At 40.8% G+C, this 21656-nt stretch overlaps 1 protein-coding gene and 1 long non-coding RNA gene across 3 annotated transcripts; both read right to left on the bottom strand.

Annotated features, from left to right (window-relative positions):
- Positions 1-796: 796 nt before the first annotated feature.
- bcl6ab (BCL6A transcription repressor b) lies at positions 797-7048 on the bottom strand. 2 transcript variants are annotated; one of them, XM_032565423.1, is made up of 9 exons: positions 6944-7048; positions 4768-4939; positions 4466-4687; positions 3634-4374; positions 3430-3548; positions 3164-3328; positions 2951-3081; positions 2719-2856; positions 797-2157 (listed from the first exon to the last, which is right to left on the bottom strand). In XM_032565423.1, exons 2-9 carry the CDS (start codon positions 4926-4928, stop codon positions 2014-2016), a joined length of 1821 nt encoding a protein of 606 aa, XP_032421314.1. In that variant the 5' UTR covers positions 4929-4939; positions 6944-7048; the 3' UTR covers positions 797-2013. The 2 variants fall into 2 exon arrangements, with proteins under 2 accessions (XP_032421314.1, XP_032421315.1); XM_032565424.1 differs by lacking the exon at positions 6944-7048 and adding an exon at positions 5545-6910.
- A 2086-nt stretch (positions 7049-9134) lies between these two features.
- On the bottom strand, positions 9135-17019 carry LOC116721652 (uncharacterized). The gene is made up of 2 exons (XR_004339647.1): positions 15435-17019; positions 9135-9673 (listed from the first exon to the last, which is right to left on the bottom strand). It is a non-coding gene; the product is annotated as an uncharacterized LOC116721652 (long non-coding RNA).
- Between the last annotated feature and the right edge of the window lie 4637 nt (positions 17020-21656).

Here is a 21656-nt window from a genome sequence, read left to right as displayed (position 1 = left end):
GTAGAAAACCAAAAGTTTTCTTTGAATGTACCTTAACTTGACTAAACTGTATTTGTGACCCTGGGTGTCCATGTCAAGACATTTTAGGTAAACTATAAAGAAGCTTAATGGTGATGAAATTTTCCTTGGTGAAACACAAAGAAAACGTTGCCAACTTTACACATGCCGAGGGCTCGAAACGTCCAGTTGGAAGTTTATTTTTACACACCATTAATCTGGATGAAAAATACATGTAATAGTTGTGATTATGTAAAAACAGCTTTTCAATGATGGAAAATGTACTGTACAGGTGCAATAAATACTGGTCCTTAGTGTAGAATAGAATTGCTTCTTAAATACAGACTAACAGGTCTGTGAGAACCAGAACTCATCCTGATGTGAAATGATCAAATACGACATGTTTGCAATAATACGCTAATTATTATCCCACAATGTTTAGGAATGTTTTTAATGCGAATATCAGACCGTTCTCCAGGAAACACATTTGTGAGGTCAGACACTGATGTTGGACGAGAACGGTTGGCTCACCATCTCACTTTTAACTAATCCTATAGTTTAAATGGGGTTAAACTGAGTGCTTTGTGTAGGCCGCCCAGGCTCCTGTTTAACACGTTTTGAAGCAGTCTGCATCCCTGAAAATCTGTTGTGATAGAGTTTGTTTTTTTGTTTTACAAGTCTACTCATCTTTACTTCATCATTTAGTCATATTCTAATGTAGTCAGGTTTCGGCATTATAAATATGTCACTAAGTCTCATAGTGGTAATTTAACACCCAAAAATGAAGGAGTGACGCATATATGCTTCACAATACACATTTTATTGTCATATATATAAATATATTTATAAATATATTTCATATGTATATTCAATTGCCATTAGAAACACATTTGCTTACATAGTACTGATATTCCTGAGTGTTTTAGCTTGAGGCCTGGTGTCTGCACATTAAAGAGCTTCACCCTTCAGGTGAGGTGCTTCCAAACCAACGGTACCTTAACATGCATATGCATTAATTAGCTCGAGTACCAAGGCAAACACATAAAAAAAGCAGTTAAGTACCAGAGCTTTCAGATGGTCACAATTAAAATACAAATAATTGTCAGTCTGTGGAAAAAGCGAACAGAGAAATGTAAATGTAAGGCACAGAAAATCTGCCAAATATGATGAGTGTTTTATGAAGCGCACAGTTAAGTAAGGGGGGGGAAAAAATCCCTTAGGGGGAAATGGATTGCTGCAGCACCAAATATTAGAGAAAGAATCACATTTACAAAAATAATCAAGAATATAAAAGTGCCGGGAACAGGGTTTAAGGAGCCGTTGAGAACATTTAAAGTAGAAATACTCAAGCTAATGTATGAACACAGATATATTACAACATCATGGGCATGTGCAAGACACCAAGCTCAAAAAAAAAAAAAAATCTGTGAAAAAAAATTCAATATGTACAAAAAGTAGCGAGTTTTAAAACAAATGACAGTCTGTAAATATTACAGCATGTTCCACAAACTATGACACAGCAAAAATAAAAAGCCCACAGCATGACTGACAGTCAAGCCACTCCATGAGGAAACAATGTACCAAATGTTAATATATTCACACTCTGCCAGCAAATAGTAGCTATCTGAAAATATATAATATATATCTTATTTACACAAAGAGCTTTATGAAAGAAAAGTTAAAATCGGCATCATGACTGCATCAGACCAATTACTGGGCAGGTTCATACCTCATCTAAAACCAAAGTGTAACAGTGATTCTCTAATCGAGCGACATAGAGGGCTGACATTCTGTCGAGGTATTTGCAAAACGGAGAAATACCCACTCAGATTCACATTCAAGACGTACATTCTGTTGTTGGGACATTCAAAATAAAAGCGCAGACTAGCATTTCTCACACGTGGATACGTGCAACGTGTGTAAGCCCGGAAAAAAAAAAAGAGGCAGATATTACACTTGAGCGTCCGCTCTGTATTTTTTTTTGACTTAGTCCGTAAGCGGTGGCCGGCGGCTAACTCAGGAGGAGTTCACCGGGCCGGCGACCATGTTGCCGGGAGACCTGCGGTACTGAGCCTTGGTGTTTGTAACGGCGCCGTGTTTCTGTCGGAGATGAAGCCTGAGCTGACTCTTGTGTCTGAAGTGGAGGTCACATTTTTCACACTGCAGAAAGAACACAATAAAAAAAATGCACTGTCAGACATGGTGCATTAAACTATGGAAGAACCTTTTAACCATAAAAAATAAATAAATAAATAAAAGCCCAATATAAAGTTTTAAGATTTAAAGTCATACTTATGAGATATAAAGTTATAATTATGGGATTCATAGTCAAGATTTTGGCTTTCAAAGTCATAATCATGAGATTCAATGTCTCATAATTATGACTTTTATTCTCATAATCATGACTTTGAATGTCAAAACTCTAATTTTGAATCTCATAACTGCCTGAAAGTTGAACTAATGACTATATCAAAATTGAGACTGACTTTCGATCTTAAGATCGATTTTGAATGTCAAAATTATGACTTTCTTTCTCATAATTATGACTGACTCGTAAAATTATTACTTTTGTTATCATAATTATAACATTAAAGCTTGTAATTATGACTTCATGTTGGGCTTTTATATTTTCTTTTATGTTTTTAGAACTACTCAAGGATCACACAGGGTGAACTGATAGTCCTTCTGTCATTGAGAACAAATGGTGGATAATAGGATTACATGATAAGGCTTCTCTCCCGTGTGGATGCGCATGTGGCTCTTGAGCGTCTGAAGGTGACGGAAGTGCGTTCCGCAGATCTCACAGGGGTACGGTTTCTCTCCCGTGTGGATCAACACGTGGGCGCGGAGGTGAGCGACCTGGTTAGGCAAGAGACAGAAACGGTGACCGGACTGAAACATAGGCGGCCGTCTTAAAATGATTTCAAAGGTCGGCGCTTCTTGATCTTCTCACCTGCACAAACCTAGAACCGCACGTCTCGCACTTGTATGGCTTTTCTCCAGAGTGAATCCGCGTGTGAGTCTTGAGGTTGGCCGGACGGTTGAACTGAGCCCCGCAGATGTTGCAGTGGTACGGCTTTGCACCTGGAAGTAGACACGGACAGGTTGAGCGAGGAACAAGCGTGGCTGCATCAAAGAGCTACAGCTGACCGTAAAAAGCACTCACCGGTGTGAACTGTCTTATGGCTGGCCAGATTGCCTTTGTAGCGGAAGGCGGCCTGGCAGCAGTCGCACTTGTATGGCTTGTCGCTGTGGACCTGACCCATGTGATCTTTCAGCGAGTCTTCCTCCGAGAACTTGGAGTCACACCCGTTGCAGAAGAAGTTATCTTCTGCCAATTTAAAGAAAAAGAAAGAGAAAACAGCTTAAATTTAATGACTTTCAGTCAGCAAAATAATATCACAGTCTGATGGTTGGTGGTGTGGTACTCACCACAGCTAGAGGGCGAATAAGCTGAGCACATTTTTGTGGCCTCGTCGCTGCTGTAAGAGGTTGGAGTGAGGTGGCTGGTCTCCATGCGCTGAGGGCTATCGCAGCTAGAGGAGGAGAATCTGCAACCAAAGAGTGCGTTTCAGTTAGTTATCATTAAGAGATCCCCAATTAGTGCTGATTCATCATGAGTTCTACCAGTTGTACCTGCTGCTGCAGCTGAGTTCACTCATTTCCTCTCTGTGATTGCTGGCTCCCTTTTCTGGTTGGATCTTGTCATGTCCGCCAGCTGCTTCACTACTGGCGGGGCTGAGAGAGCGCGACGCGGACTCCACTTCAGCTCTTTTGCTCTGGGTCTCCCTCCCGCTCTCGTCAGGGGTTTGGTTCAGGACAATGAACTTGTACTTCTTCCAGTTGCGGGCCTTGGCGTCTCTGGGGGAATCGCAGGCCTGCTTCAGGCTCATTCTGGCGTTAATGCTGCTGCTGGACTCGGTGGGCGAGTTCGGCTGGCAGTCGGATCTGTGGGGGCTCTGCGGGCTGCAGATGACCCCCTTGGTGTAGCTCAGGGTAGGTCTCAGACAGCCGGTTTGTGGGTGCTGGGTGTTGTGGCCCTCCACGGGAGAGGCGGGACACTGGAGGTTACGGTGAGCCTCTGCTGGTCGCATAATGGAGGGTTGGGCCATGCTGGTGTTGACGATCTTATTAGAACCTTCTAGTACCGTAGCGGGGATGTGCAGATCGCCGTACACGTGGTAGGAACCAGTGGTGTTGATCCCCCTGAAAACATTGGGGACGTACCCCCCACACTCCTGAGGGGACAACCTCAGTAAGAGGTTATTACTAAAGTCTGGATCCTTTTCCTCAGCGAGCTTTTTAGCAGAGATTTCTTCTGCTAGATTCGAGGAGTTGTTCTGCACCTCTTCCATTTGCATATTCAAAGCCTGATGTCTGCAGAAACAAATCGAAATTAAAATCCCGATCCCTGCAGCTTTTACAGAAACAACAGGACGCCATTTTTGAGTTTGATAGTCTGCATTACCTGGACTTGATAAACCTGTGGCAGGTGTCAGCAACGTGCTCCATCTGTAGGTAGATGGCTGTGTTCAGGGTGGTCAAGGCCACAGAGTCATTCAGGTTCAGAAAGGAAGTGTACATGAAGTCCAGCAGGAGGGAGAAACCTTTGGGGTCCACTTTGGGGTCCAGGCTGATGGCACCAAGGCTCGAGTTCTCGGGTTTCATGAACACAGAATAGAAGAAGCCACTGTAGGATTGAAAACAATTAGTTGTCAGGTAATAGTAGCAACGAGGTGTGAAGTGCTCTCTTTCATCTCCAACACACACCTGCAGGCTACCAAGATGGCCTTGTGTGCATGAAAGATCTGTCCGTCCACCTGCACCGTGACATCGGTCAGGATGTTCCTGCTGCGGAGGCGGTTGAAGTTGAGCAGGACGTCGCCTGCATGACGTGTGAATTGAATGCAGCCATCTGCAGTCGTGGCCATGCTGTCGCAATCTGTGCAGAGGTGCAAAAAATAAAAAATAAAAGACTCAAAGCGAGGTCGGTGAATACTGAATGTAAGGTCTTTGTATTTTTTGCAAATAAATTCAGCTCAAGATCCAACACATAAAAAAGTCATAGAAACCAGGAAATAATTATATAAATCCAGATACGAATAAATGTTTATTAATCATGTTGGACAACATAAAAGTGTGTTTTGAAAGACTTGTTAGCTTATTCATGCAGTGGAGGTGAGGGGAGCTGTAATATTTGAGGATGGGGTCAGTTAAAAGAGGCACTACGAAGCACACAAATATATTGATATAAAAGAAAAACTAAAAACAATGCTGCAACTCATTACAGCTAGTCATTTTCACTCATAAATTATTGCATAAAATTATTTATAAGTATTAAAAATAGAAGAAATGTATGGGTGTGACGGGGCTCTAGTAAATGGTGGAAATTTTAAAAAGGCACTAAGTAGGACAAAAATGGAAAACATAAAAAAAAAGATACATTTAGCAACAATTTAAGTACTGCAACTCAAAGCTTTCTGAAATGTATGCATGGAAAATATTATAATAAAAAGCAGCTTGCACATTTGTATAAGTGACTGTCACCTTGGCACTTCCTTCACATCCCCACTGACAATCCGCCATTCACAAAGAGACACAACTTAGAAGGTGTTGCACTTGCGTTTCAACACCAGATGGCGCCATTGTAAACGGAAAAAAACATGTTTACTAAACTATGTGAAACTCTGCTTCCCGTCAACGGGGTCTTAACGACAGGATAGTAAACACGATATATCTATCTAGTGCATACATGTGCTTTTTTTTCTTTGAAGCGCCTGCAGGCTTAATAAATAGGGTTGTATTTACACACCCTACATAGTTTTGAAATACATTTTTCGTTTTTAAGGGTGGGTAAAAAATAAATTCGAATTAATTTGATATTCCCCCCCCCCCCCCCCCCCCAAAAAAGAAAATAAATACGTTTGTTACAATGTTCCCGGGCTATTACGGGACACCTTTCTCATGTTTCTCCAATGTTCGCAGACGAACTGGCGCAGAGCGCGCGCTGGCAGCCTGCAGCGCGTGAGCACATTCCGTCCTTCCTGCTCAGACTGGAGCTGCCAGCGCGCGGACGGAGAGGTTTTCTGTTCCCCCACATCAGGGGAACTCGTCTAATTTAACCAGTTTACATTCACTCACACGCCCCCCCAGCTAACCAATCACCCACCGCGTTCCTAAACCCCTTGAAATTGCTACACTAAATCTCACACGTCACGATGCGAAAAAGATTTGTCGAGTTCAAGGAGTGGTTTAGTTGTTACAGCGCAACTTCGGGCTGCTTGAGAGCAGGCCAGCGCAAGTCCTGTCAAGTTTGCAAATAGAAGTGTTGAAGCTGCCCTGGCACCGTCCTGGAATGTGTCCAGGGTCCTGTTAAGTGTTTTACAGCTGATTCTACTATCAAAACAAACGGCGAAAAACAACGCTTTAGCAACAATGGGTCGAATAAAAAAAAAAAAAAAATACTTTCGCCGTCGAAAAAAGAAACTGCGCAAAGGAAATTGGAAGTGACTGAACCAGACAGACCGGTACTGTTGCGCCACAGCTAAACACAACATGGCATTAAACTTGTGAAATAGTAAACTGAAAAGAGTGAAATAATATTTGCGAACGTTAAGCCACAAGTTAAAAAATTATCCAGCGCTACAGGTTTACTAAAACACCGCAGTTACTAAACACAGAGCGGAAGCAGAATAAGTCTGTCGAATGAAGAAAAACACGGTCCCAACACCGCGCTTCCGTTTAAAACAGCGCAACATGACTCCGGCTGTCAAAAATAACCACCACAGTTCACATATGTCAGTTCACTCTCAGCTTAAATGTTCACAAAATACACTAAATAAATAAAAATCTCCAGCTTGACAGCAGCTGGAGCGGCTGCACAAGCCTGTGCTGCTTCCCTACACTTCTGAGAAAATAGGAAGAGAGAGAGAGAAAAAAAAGTCACCTTATAAAAGTTTCCTCGAAACTCTGAGCATCACCAGTTCTGAGAATCCAGTTCTAAGAAACACAGCGGCTCAATTCTCGGAATTTCAACAGAAGGCTGAGCCATTATGCGCGGGGCGGGGGAGGCTCTCTCCGCCGTACATCCCCTAAAACTGCATTAAAAGCACTTTATGCAAACACTACATGTGCATGTCACAGACACGCTTTCTCTTAGGTGTTTTATAGTGTTTACTGTGAGATATGTCAACTCTACGAACTTAAATGAATAGGTTTATAATATTTCCAACTCTCCCCGCGTAGTGGTTGCGTCCAAGTGCAAGGTCAGCTGACCAAGTTATAAATACTGTGGGGAACCGGACTGTGTTGTCTGTCTGTCGCTCAGGGTCCTATGAAAATTGCTGGAAAGTCAGCCGCTCATGTTCACCAAAATGAGTAATGTGATGTCGGCGTGTTTATTTGTTGGTTTGTTTTTCACTTTTTCCCAGACACCCGCTGCTAATTCAAGTCGAAAATTTGATTTCCTTGTTTCCCCAAAGGGGGAAACGACGACAGCTTCATCTGCCGCAACTTCACACGTGTGAACGGACTAATGTCTCCGCCGGAGAGAAACGACCCTTCAGACCAACCATGTTTATGTGTCAAAGCTTGTTTCACGTCTCGCATAGGTTTATGCGCATTGAGTGTCATCAGACATGTTCTGGAAAATGATATATTACTTGCGTGTAATTTCTTATTGACCTAACACGCCCTAACCTAGCTGAAAATATGAGTACATCACAATGCATGCCGGGAAACTAAATTCTCGATCTTCTAGTTTCCTTCCACAACACAAAGACACCCAGGAAAAAATAACCGCCCAAATCATGACATGTAGTGTCTAATAATAATAACAATAATAATAACTACGAATAATATTAATAATATAATAATGTAGTTAAATAATAGTAATAATAGTAACTACTACAAAAAATAATAATAATAGGAATAAGTATACATTCTATAAGGAACTGGACATTTGTGACTAAGTCCTTGATAAGTTTCATGATGTTTATTTATGGCAGATATAAATATGATGCAATAGTCATTGGGAGCAGGCTGCTTCATAGATAAGGAGATGAGATATGAAATATTCCTAGATGTCTGGGCCGGTTCCTTATTAGCTGGACTCTCCTAAATCCACAACAGGTGATTCATCTCCTCCTCGTACAGCTGGATCTTGTTCTGTTTGGCCGTCTCCCTTTTACTAAAAGCAGATCGCTTATTGAATTTACAGTGAATTTTAATCTGTTACATAAATTGTTGTGTACAAATAAACAAGTGGGCCATTGAAATGCTAAACACAGAGAATGTAATACAGAGAAGCTTTCAGTAGCTGTGGGCTCATAGCGCCTGACACTTATTATAAAGCCAAGGCCGTTGCTCTTTAAATTGTAAATGAATTTTTCTTTGTGTGTAATATTTTTTCTTAGCATATTCCTGCTGGGTTTCTTTTAAAGGTGTTCAGTGTGTTTTTCTTGCATAAATACGAAGACTAGCTGCGTTTTGCCAGAAGGTAATTCATTCACATCTCGCCTTCTTACAACCACAAGCTTTTATGTATTTTATTAGAATATTCAGCGATAGCTTGACACAAAGTAATGCATAAGTGAGATGTAAAAGTGAAAGTGATGCATGGCTTTTAATTTTTTTTGTTTTTACGAAAACAAATCTGAAAAGTGTGGCATGCATATGTACTGATTCAAATTTACTCTGATATCCCTGAATGAAATCTAGTGTGACGAGGTGCTTATAGAAGTCAGGTTTACTCACAGATTTCTTTTGAAATATTTAAAATAAAAAGCATCTCTGGATGCAACTTGGCCATTGGCTGCTGTTTGCGAAGCAGCCAATCCAGGAGCACAATTTCTTCCCCTTGACACTGACTGTCTGTACTAAGAGTGGGCTAAGCCAGTTTCCACTGTGCATATAAATGCATATTAAGGCATATTTGGTGTTTGAGCCATTAAAATAGTCAGTTACATGTAGGTGTCCTTGGGACAACTATTTTGTAAAAATGCAAAATGTAAAAAAAAGTTCAGAAATATTTTGAAATGTTTTATTGCCTCCAGCATTTTGGAGGATTTTGAAGGATTTTGAAGGATACCAGCATTTTACTCTGATATCCCTGAATGAAATCTAGTGTGACGAGGTGCTTATAGAAGTCAGGTTTACTCATGTTTCGTTCACCAGAAACATAAAACATTTACTCTTGATAATGATATCAATCACGTTTATCTCATCATCATAAACATGTCCAAATGTTCATATCTACAGTGCAAAGACCTTTGGTTTATTATTATTGTTGTTATTATTATTATTATAAATGGGCTTCTAATAAATCTCCCTGGCACTTAAGATCTTGCAACAAAGACAGTCATAAATATCCATCCTACAGCTGCACACAAGTCACTGAAAATGTGGAGCAACGTCTGATTTTTTTTTTCCTTCACAAATATGCAAAATTAAATAAAACAAAGAGCAGCAAAAACATTAAGGTTTCACAGCCATCATGAATTTCAACCTGCAGAAAAGATAGCGTGCAGTGGAGCTCCATGGGTCTAAATTGCAGCAGTTCAGGTGGCTATGGCAACAAAGCAGTATAGAGAATTGTTTTGCATCGCTGATGTTTTTCCCCTTGTGGTTATCTTTGGTGGCCCACGTTTCTGCGGGTGCGACGTCTCCACATCCTTTCCTGCAATGAATTACAGGAGACAAAAAAAAAAAGTTGCTCAGTCAGGTGCAGCAGAGAGCTCGGTCCGGTTCTTGGTGTTTTGTTCGCAGGCGAGAGGATGCACGGGTTTCAGATTAGCCAGCCTTTTGCTCGCGTGCATCAGTGCAACATCTTCGGCTTCTCACGAGGGCTTCGCTGCAGATAGCAAATAAGAGACAGAATTCTGCATGCGGTAGATAATCTCCTCAAGAAGGTATCGGCTGGATCTCAAAAACATGCCACTTTATGATTATTTAGCAAAGTAATGTGTCTGGCTTTTGTAAACACACAAAAACAACAAAAAAAAGTACATATAAACTGTGTTATGCAGTTTTGGGTAAGATAAAAAAGGTATTTTCTGCCTTTCAGATTTCTGGCGTTTGTTTTTTGTCACACTTAAATGCTTCACATTTAAGTTATGTGTGACATTTAAGTTACTTTGCAAATGTTAAATTTGCAAACTAAAGTCTCGGTATACACAGAAAGTTATTTTGAAGTGAACTTTGTTTACCAAGGGAAACAAACTATCCCAATTAACAGAACTCTGTGTAAAAAGCTTCATCACCGCCCTAAATAAGTCATGATTTAACTGTGATTAGCCAAACCTTTTGATGTTTCTCTAGTCACACCAAGATCTGACTGCTGTCAGCTTAAACAGAACCTGTCTGACTACATGAAGTAGGCTAAAAGATCCCTCAAATTATAAGATTTTCAAGAGAATGAGTGGAATAAAGTCGTTGAGATGAGTCTGGAAAGGGTGACAGGAATTTTTAAGGCTTTAGGACTCCAGTGACCCACAGTAAGAGGCATGGAACAGTGGGGAACCTTCCCACTTTACTGAGATTGCTTCAGCTACGCAGGACAAACTCATCCAGGAAATCACAAAAGAACCAAGAACAATATGTAGAGTAAAGCAATGCCAGCCTCTCTTGCCTTAGCTAAGGTCAGAGTGCATAATTCAACAGTAAGAGACAAAAATGGCCCCCATTGTGAAGCTCCAAGGGAAAAACCACTGCTGACGAAAAAAAAAAAATCTAAATAAACCATAAAAACCACAAATTCACACATTTGACAATTTGACAGTCTGGCCACTATCTTCTTATTCTCTTGATTCTCATCTCCCTTCAGTGCTCCGTCTGGGATTTCTTCTATGGAGCTTAATTTCTCCAGGTGAATTTCAACCAGAACAGAAGGAGAAGTTGTGAATGTTGACATCAATTTTTCTCTGATGTTCTAGAATTGTAGTCTGCTTATGTTTATAGTTTTCACAATGGGAGCGGAGGAAGGTAACAAGGCCATTAGGTTCTTGTTGGCCACGCCTCCAAATATTGAGCAATTAAAGTCGGAGCAACAGAAATGTTTAAGATGCTTTATTGCTAGTAAAAATGTTGTGGCCCTCTTCTCCATGCATTTTTTTTTTTTTTTACAGCGCTCACAATTTTTGGTAAACTTCATTTAGCCGGCGTGTTGCATACATCGCAGTCAAACGTTAGAGATGGCATAAAATCAGATCCAATCAATTCTAACTTCAACCATTTCTCAATGGCTAAGGGTCCAGACACTCTGTACGAAGTTAAGCATAGAACAAGTTGAAATTTGTCTTGTTATCTTTGGTATGGAACTAATATAAGACCGTCGAACATGATGGTGGTATTTTGATAGTCTGGAAGGGCTTGGCTGCTTTAGAACCTGGACGACTAGTGGTTCTTGATAGAATCGCGAGTTCTACTCTCAACTACAAAATCTGGAAGGACAATGTCTGGATAACATTTGTTGAGTTTATTCTCAATCACACTTTGATTAAGCAGCAGGACAATGATCCGAAACCACCCCAGCAGGTTCCCCTCTGAATGCCTCGAAAGATAAAGTGAGGATTTTAAAGGAACCTATTCAAAGTCTGGGATGCTTTAATACGACTTCAAACAGGTCTACGTTAAAAAATAATAATAAAAAAAAACTTTCAATGTGGCTGAATTAACATAATTCTTCAAAGAAGAGTAGGCCATAGTTCCTCCTTTATGCTAGTTTTTTTATGCTAATCGTTGCACAACCAGATATTGGGCCAGGTGTGCTTGGAGAACGTTTTCCCCTTAGTTAACAATATGAAACAAACTAAGCCTTGACAGATCATGTGAAGCGTTTCCCTTTCATCAGACAGACGTCATCTGTCCGCAGGGCTCGTTAAAACAATGCTGCTGGTTTCACAAACAAACAGCCCTCGCTGCTTTTTTCCAGTCGACCCTGAAACAAACAAAAAAAGCCATTTTCTCTCTCCTGCTCAGCCGGTTAAATAAATCTGTCCTATGTGTTAACAAGTGTCTCCCTCCACCCTCCCTCCACCCCCCAAATACCCCCTGATGAACTCTGCTGACCTGGGGGCCTAGATGCAGACGGATAGCAACACGCCTCTCCCAAAACATGATCCAGGCACATGGTTGCCTGACTAGGACCAAAGGTCGTGTCAGTAAAATACGACTCTTTGCCTTCTTCCCCCTTTTCCCTTTTGAAGAGAAAAGGGGTTGTCAGGGGAGGGACAAGAGGGGGGAGTGTGTTCATGTCGGCTGAAGTGACAGCGTGCGCTTGAATTTGGGGAACAGTATGCATGATTTACATTTATGGTGACAAAGAAAAGGAAAGTGTGCTCTGTTTTAATTTCCGCTATTAAACATGTCAGGGGAACATAAAGCGATCTGTTCTGGTTAAATTTAACCTCAAGTGAACAGAAACACACAACTGTAATTATTGGTGAGTATGAAAAAGTTTTGCGTGGAAAAAAAAGTAAACAATAGCTGCTTCCAGGTGTGATTACGTCTGTTAAAGGGACAGTATTATGTGTTTTCGGGCATTTTACAGCATAATCAAGTAACTATGTTTCCTAAAGTTGTTATAAAAATTTTATATATATATCAAATATGACTTGAGAGAAATTTGACTTTCTAATTTAACACCTTAAAATTGGGTCTCTGTCCCTTTAAAAACTCCTGCCATTTCTGAAACTCTGCTTTCAGGAAGTTATCACATCGTTCCTTCCCTGTTAATCCTTTAACATTGTTTCATTGGGAAGTAGCTCGTATAAAGAGCTCTGTAGTTAAGCGGTTCCACCAGATGTTTGCTAATTGCTGCTGGCTAGTCTGAAGGAGCAGAGTGTGGGAGTTGCGGGGCTGGCCTGCTCTGTGAGGCGGAAACATAGAAACTGCAGCTCTGAGGAGGAGCTTCGCCTCAAAGGCAGAGCTAGGTCCAACCAGGTGTTTTGCACAGCTGAATGGTTGCCACGGGAACACTCCAGATGTGTGTCTGATGATGGAGTAACATTATAGCATGATGTAGAGCTCAAAAGGTTTTACAGAATACCCTGCTTAAGCTCCTGCTTAAGCTCCCTTAAGCAGGAGCTTGAGCAGTTTGTTGCTCTGGCAACCACCTTGATAAGGTGGAAAGACATTAGTAATATCCCTAGAAGGGTTATGAAGCCATTTCCAATCAATCCAATATCTATTATTTTGCATTGCTAATGATTATTTACAAATTGAAAACATGAAAGACAAAATTTACAGCAACTTTCAACCAAAGGCCAAACTATGCACATGTCAGGCTTTGGTTATGTTAAATTCTGAAGGTCAGGAGAGTCCACTTAGAAGAAGACTGGACGAGTTTATCCTGTTGGACCCGGTTGAAGGAAAAACCCTCTGTTCTCTGTAACAAGAATTTTGCAACACAGATCAGATCTGGAAAGTTGAATCTGTATAAATAACTCTGGGGCAATGCCCTTTGGACCAAAGTAGGGATGTTTGGTCATAATTACCAAGACCATGTCTGGTGAAAATCAAACTCACAGCTGATGGAGGGATGAGCAGCTACTAGACCTGGGCACCTTAAGGCCAGGAGCTCCTCTGTTTACTAAATGTGACACCATCTTGTTTTAGAGCTAAAGATTGCTCCACTCTGGGTCTTAAACGGGTCAGTGGCTCAACGATTGGAAGGGATTACAACGACCTAGTCAACACCTAAACCACCGGTCTAGTTAAAGCACTGGTTGGAACTTAAGAGATCCACGCAGGACCAGGTGTCTGAAAACCCTGATGAACTGCAGCAGTCAGGTAGAGAAGTGTCATTTTTTAACATGTCGGTCCTCTAAGTAAAGCTGGGTCGATATTGACGACTACTATTTATGTCCATCTTGTTGCTGTTTGTGTTTCAGGAGGGGGATGTTGGTCAGGGGGGATTTGTGTGGTCCGGGGTTATAACTGTTTTGTTTTTTTGATAATAGTTTAGTTTTATTTTGTTTGCAGAGAAGCTATGTAGAATCACCTTTACAAAGCGTCAAAAGTGTAGGGAAATGTACTGTATGTGTATACATTATATCGGTAAATATTGGTTATTGGCCACAGTATCAATGTCGGATAATCATGCCAAATTTTTGTATTGGTGCATTCCTGAAAAAGTCATCCAGTCATCTGCATTTGAAGCAAATGTTCACTAGTTGTTTTGCAAACCAAGCATGCGGAAATGGAAAAGAATCAATGCCCATTATCAATCACACAAAGTTCAACGTTGTTTGTGTTGTTTTTAGCTGCGGTCAATGTGTGCTCTGCAGAGAGCCAATAAAAAGTTCTTTACATGATCCATGTGACATTTACAGTGAACTTTGAGTCTCTCTGCGACTCACTCACAGATATATATTTAACCCGCAGGCATTACGTCTGATAACTACTGAACTTGAGGTTACCTTAACACACAGACAACAGACTCCCAAGAATCCCATATAAGAATATGTTGCTTTGCTCTGATAAGGGCAATATGTTCAACCATGACATATTGACTATGGCGTATAAGGGTCATTGTTTATAGAAAGAAAATGGAGTAAATCTCTCCCAAAAAATTTCAGAAATTTTCGAGAAAAAATAAGTAAGTTTCTGAGTTTGAAAAGTTAAAAATTTGCTAGAAAAATATCAAAAAAAATTTGATTGATCTCAGAAATTTTTGAAAAAGAAAAAAATAAAAACCTTGAAAATTTCTGAGTTTTAAAAGTCTGTTTTTTTGTAGCAAAATTTTGGACTTTTCAAACTTAGAAATCTCCCAATTTTTTTCTAGAAAAATTCTGACATTAATTTAAAATTTTTTGAGTATTTTCTAACAAAGTTTCACTTTATGAACTCAGAAATTTCAGTTTTCTTCTCAGAAATTTTATAATGTTTTTGGTGGAAATTTACTCTTTACTGTTTTCTGTCTACAATGGGCCTAATATGCTGTCTAGATTGGAAACTTCAACTTTTGAAGCTCAGAAATTTCCATGTTTTCTTTTTTCTCAGAAATGTCTGAAATTAATCTAAGATTTTAAGATTTAGTTTTCTTGCAAATTTTTGACTTTTCAAACTCATAAATGTTCTTGTTTTTTTCTGGAAATTTTCTGAGATTAAGTCTAAAGACTGAGACCAAATTTCAGTTTTTTGTATTTTTTCCTGTCTTTTTCTTTTATCTATAATGGCGTTGACATGTTGTCATACATATTCGATCCAATATGTGTGAGCTGACAGATATTTTTCCACCCTCAGTTGTTTATACCAGCCAGAACTGGATACTAAGCAGACTTATTGGAACTGAAACATTTACAAAGCTATAAAAGATGAACTACTAGTTGTATTGCCTTCGATGTGGTCCGCCGCAGTTAAGGTTTTGTATTAAAATAAATAGAAGCAGAGTTCGCTCCTTTCAGCATCAAACATTAACTTTGCTCTTTGTTACTCACGTATCTGTGGCTTGCAGGCCGTTGGCTCAGCACCAGGCAAGCCTGAGCGGAGAACACGCTTCTAGCCAGGCCAGAACAACCTGCTCTCATAAAGTAACATATTAAATAAACAATCAAAGTCACACTTTATTGCCAGGCCTAATAAAATAGTGCAACAGCCATGTAATGATGTGGGATATTAGAACGCCACATTCTAGCATTTTGTACAATTCCACTCTTTTTATTGTGACAAGATGAAACTTTGTTCTGGCTCAACAAAAGCCTGAGAAGCGTGAAGAACATGCCTAAATGTGCCTCGAATGCACTTGTTTTTGTACATACTGGCTGGCATGAGGCTATTGAACTGAGACTAAATATTACAGGCGTACAAAGGGGGGTCTCTGTTGTACTCTGCACTCAGCTCAAAGTCCCACTTGGAGAATGCGTTGCACACACACACACACACGTACACACACGCAAACAGTCGAACAACAGCAGTGTTTTTCTTACATCTGGGCCGCATTTCTTTCTATGAATTCCCTGACAATGTTTGAACAAGGATTTCCGCAAATGTGTGAAAAAAACAAACTTCCTTCCATTCCTATTTGTCTCTTCGAACGTACCTGCTAACTTATTACTGGGTAATTTACCCAAAGGACAAAGAGAAATCAGCTGACGAAACCCCACAAGACATGTGGGGACGTTTCAGTTGCTGAGACTTTTACACATTCTTTCCTTTTCGATAAAGCTTTCAGTCGGTGTTAGGTTATCCAGATCTGACTCCGGCTGGAGGCTCATAGACGGATGGAAGACATAAATTTTCCATAGCCTGCTGTTTTCTCCATCTTCTCTGTGGATCTTTATATACAGTGGGCCCCCCGCCTGTTCGCCATTCAGTATTCACAGATTTCCTGCAGAATGTGGCTCCGAATTATTCGCAGCAAAATCCATCTATTTCCACAGATCTTATCTTAAAGCTGCAGCACGTAACATTTTTCAAAAAAAAATATTTTTTATATATTTGTTGAAACTGTCACTATTTCATGACAGTTTGGTGTGAGACAGATAATCTGAAAAAAAAAGAGCTCCTCTGCCTTATTCCAGTGCTAACTAGAAACAACCAATCACAGCCAGGAGGCGGGTCTTACTGCTGTCAATCAATCTCCATCCCCTTACTCTTTGCTATGATACAGCTAGCACAGTCTGTTGTGAATGCTAAAGCTAATTAGCATGGCCACCAATGACAATGGATAAATGGTTTTCCTGTAATGATGAGTTGTTTCTCTGACATTAGCATGTTACGCTACGAGTACATGAGGTTGATTGACAGCAGTAAGACCCTCCTCCTGATTCTGATTCGTTGTTTTTGGTGCATTTCTTCAGATGGTGTCTGTCTGTCTGTCTATCTATTTTTATTTTTTAATAAATTTATTTTTAATAAATTCAAATATGAGTTCAGATTAAGCTCATTTGTCCAAACGAGCATAAAATAACAACCTTTTTGTTGTTACTTCCTTTTTGGAAGTAACAACCTTTAAGCAAGTATTAAACATACTTTTATTAAGCCCACATTTCTGTATTAAATAATTCCATGTTTTTTTTTAATGTTCTGGTGTAAAATTCTAATTTTAAATGTTGTATTTTCATTGTTTGTAAGTGGAAAATCATCACAATTAAAATGCTTTCAAACATTCACTTAGTGATAAAGTTCCTGACATAAACGGGCTTTTCAGTCATTTATTGAATGGGTCTGGATATAAATGTGTGTCTCGCAGATTTCTTCAACTCAGAGGCCAGCTGTGGTCCCTAAGCCCCCCCCTTCCCCAAATACCAGGGGTTCACTGTATCGTCTTTCAGCAATGCTGTACACCTGCAAACACAACACCTCCTTATGAACACACAACCAGTCCCACGACGACACACACTTAGACCGCAGCGCTCACTTTGTCTCAAAAGTGAGAAGCTGGATCTGAGAGTGACGTCACAACTTCAGAAAAGCTACAGCAATGCATCGATATGCATTCAAATACTCAATAAACAGGTTCCTCAAAAAAGCCAACACAGGATAAACTGTGTTGTCCCTAAGCACAATTGCAGGTAGAAGCACAAAAACACATTGAAAGAATAACAATAGTAACATACACAATATCTGTAATGTACAAAATACAATCACAACAGTCTCTGTTAGGGCTTATCATCCCAAATTATTAAGGAGGCCAACAGTATAAATGAACATCTATATCCTGTTGTGTTGCATTGTATGTAATGTATGTAATGGTGCTGGACAGGGTGGTTTGGGTCAACAAGGCCAGCTTTAGCCTTCCTTGTGACTCTGGTTCTGTAGAGCTGTGGCAACTCTACCAGACTTATGTCTATGACTTTGCTTCTCCTCCTCACTAAACTGTTTGACCTGTGCTTATATTTCAGGGTGAGCCACAAAGTAAACCAAAACACTAAGAAAAACTGACCAGATGAAACAAAACTTCTCAATTTCTAATAACAAATGCATCCGCCGGTGAACCTTGGCACAGACTCCATCTGTGTTAGCCCTAGTCTGGCTGTTTCCTTCCTACACAATTTTGTTCTCATCTCCCTCCAGTGCTTCATATGGGATTTCTCCCATTGAAGTGGATTCCTCTGGTAGAATTTCAGCCAGACAAATCAGTGAACAAAAGGAGAAGTTGTGAACGATGATGTTGATTCTCTGCGGCGTTTTAGAATTGTAGTTTTAACGATGGCAGCGGAGGAAATGAGCAAAGTTGTTCAGTCTCTGTTAGCCAATCACCAAAATATTGAATTAACATTAACAGCCGCCTCGTTCGGCTCGGCACTTCTCTCTTTGCAGTAGAGGATGAATGTTTAAAGGCACACAGGGTTGTCCCGATCCGATACTGATATCAAAAATCTGGTCGATATAAACCAAAAACGAGTATCAAATTATAAACGGCCTTCAACTGGGAACTTGGAGAATCTACACTCTCCACCCACTTTTCTACTTTCATCTTGTCTCGTCTTCAGAACTCCCTTTGCAGCAGAACTTTAACACGGCATCTGAAACAGACCCTCAGTAATTTTGGCTCCATATCGCAGCGATAGCATCACACAGTTGCATCCACGATGTGAATCTCCGATCCCACCACTTCTCATAGGCGCTCTATTACTCCCCCGTGACTGAATCAATTAATTAGATTAATTGCAACAAATTAACCTCATAGTCTTTTTGGATGCATTACAGCACAGTTTGTCCAAACAAAACAACAGGCCGGTTTTGTGCTGACCAAATATAGATCCCATTATTGGGTTCATTTTGTTCCTTTGGGGTCTTCTGAGGACTGGGACTCATGTCCCTGCGGTCAGACCTAATTTAATGTGCTTAAGGTGGAATAAATGAATGGATGAATGAGGGTTTTGTTGAATCCAAAATGGAAAAAAAAAATAAAAAACTTCTTCAGTTGTAAGTGGTTAAATGTGACCTTTTGCTGTCTGTACATTAAGTCTCCCTGGCACATCGTAAAATCTGCAGCCGCAAACACAATTAGTCAAACATCTTCCACCGTTAACGCTTTCTGCTCGACTCCAGTGCGTTTTTGGTTTTGATCTCCGAAATTGGATTCTTGCTGTTGCTCCGTTTCGTTCCCGGAGCCTTTCACAGCCCTGCGCATCTGCTGCCTGTTAATGAAGATGGATGCCTTTGATGGAGGACAGTGGAAAACTTCAGGCGTTGATCAGTAGCCAGCTCGCCGCTCCTGTAGAAGAACAAATCAGCTTCACTACAGCAACTTTTATTGTGGGTCTACCTTGCCTATATGGAATGTGTGCACCATAAACCAGCAAAGTCAACATCAACAAGTATTGCAACACAACACTCCTCAGCCTTTGTTATCTGTGGAGAAGTACCAGGGGGAGCGTGGTGTCGCTACGGCAGATTCCCCTGTTGTTTCACAGCAGGGCCTAAGGGAAGGAGAGGGATGAGGGGTTGTGTCGTTTGCTTGTGTGTTTTGTGTTTGCTTGCATATGTGTATGTGTGAGAGAATGAGGCAGTTTTTTTTAATGTGATCCCAGGTGGTTTCACTGTCGGAAAGTGACCTGGGCCAAAGGGCTGCTGGGAAAATTTGGACCTGCTCTCACCTGAAGCAGCACCTGTCTGACGACGGGAGGGTTAGCTAATCGAACAGCGGGCTGACAGAGATGGGCAGGTTTCATCTCTTATTGTTTAAATGACCAAAATGATTCTGCACAGGCAATTTTTAGTGGTACTGCCTGTTTATTGGCTTGTTTCTTGTCATGCTTTGCTGCTAACACCCCTCAGTATGTGCTGCTCAATTAATAAGGAACTATTCCCTCCTAAGTGCATTTGAACACACGCCTTCTTGTTCGGATTGAGAAGAAAACACTGTAGTTTTGTCCTCCAGCTGAAAAGCGAGTTTCTCGTCGCTGTTGCCGTTTCCCCTTTTTCTCCTGTTTCCCCAACAGTCGGCTGTTTCGGCAGAAACCTGTTTGGTAGGTTTTTGTTTTCTTCGTCTCAAACGGCAGCAACCCCGTTTGCAGCAACCCCCCCCCCCCCCCCCCCCCCCCCCAAAAAAAAACACACCCCCACACCCCCACACACGCACAAAGCTAATCAGCTACTTGGACTGAATGTCACAGAAATTTGAGTACATCCGGAAGAGGGTGGAAAATTACCATGGCGTATTGTAGGTATGGAAATAAAAGAAGGAGTCGATGTCAGCTAAACAAGGTTCAGAAATTTTGAGATTAAGCGCTGAAATTTTCTCGAAAAGAGAATTTCTGTGCTCCAAATGTTGAAAATTTGCAAGTTTACATTTTTTTTGAAATTCTACCCTCTATCTTGCACTAAAATCTTAATAAACAGAGTAAAAAGAAAAGAAAAAAAGAAATATTGCACTCTGATTCTAGGATTGTGCAAATGAGTAGAGTATATACTGTATATATACAGTATATACAGTATATATATATGTAAAAAATGTGGATTAATATATGAAAAATGAAAACTGTGCCAACAACAAAGATATATAAATACTTGCAGGGAAACCGAACAGTGCAAATACCAGCTTGTATGTAAACACTTATTGAGCTTGTTGGGAGCCGTGACGGTTCTAGAGCCTAACAGCTGCTGGGAGGAAGGATCACGCTGCTTAGTGCACTGAGGATGCAGCATCCTGGAGTTCAGCAAAACCTCCCATCACCCAGGACAAAAACCAGGAGCATTAAAGGCCTGTGAGGAGAGGGCTTGTGTTTCCTCCATGTTATTGTGGAGGTGTTTTTTTGTCATGCCCTCTCCCTGAGCGCCTCCACTGTGTGCCAATGAATACACCTTTATTTGTGTGTCACCGTATAGAGTGACACACGTCTCCTCTGAGACGGGGACTCATTTGTATGAAACGTCTCCTTTTTGTTCACAACCTCTACACCCATTGAGCTGGAAAATGCAATTTAAGCTGACTTTCATTGACAAAGTACCGGGAAACGCGATGTTAATTCCTCACTAGTTGTACACCATGGAACCCTCAGATGACTCAAATAAATCCAGAAATCTAATCAAGTAGACTAATGCCTGTAAAAGTCAGAGGACCTACTGAATGGGGTGGGAGGTGGGGAGGGAAACAAGCAAAGTTCTGAAGCTGTCTGGGTGCCATCTGAGGACGTGGATGATAGAGTCTTGTGACCGGCATTGCTGAGCATCATCAAATCCAGATGTGAAGATGTGACGGGAGAATTAGATACACTAACTCATGATTGCCTGAGAGCTTTATCTCGTCCCACGGTGGTGAGTCAGGACAGAAATATTGTTTTCCTCAGCAGACATGACTTGGGGCCAGCATCAGGAAAAGTTATCTGAGGATGCCACAGAGGAAGTGAGGCGGGAATCCAGAGCTGAGGAGATAGAAGCAAAAATATCTCTAACCTTCTAGAGATATTTTAACTCAGCAAAACTTGGATTTTCCTAAATCATCTGAGCAGACTTGCATTTCTGGGGTTTTACTCTCAGGTCAGAAATGTTGCCTTGTTGAGGTAATGAAAGACTAGTAAGACACCAACCGTGACCTTTGAGGTCATATGAGAGTTTAAAAAAAGACGTCAGCAATAGCCTTGTTGAAGCTCTTGTTCCTGGGTTGGAATTGTAAAGCTTTTTCCTGAAAAGTGGACGAAAGCCACCAATCATATTAAATTCACCTCAGGCTCAGACGGCAAAAACACAAAGTCTTATCAAGGGACTTTGTG

Source organism: Xiphophorus hellerii, chromosome 6 (genome assembly GCF_003331165.1).
Source record: "Xiphophorus hellerii strain 12219 chromosome 6, Xiphophorus_hellerii-4.1, whole genome shotgun sequence".
Taxonomy (NCBI): Eukaryota; Metazoa; Chordata; class Actinopteri; order Cyprinodontiformes; family Poeciliidae; genus Xiphophorus; species Xiphophorus hellerii.
This window is presented reverse-complemented; position numbering and strand designations above follow the sequence as displayed.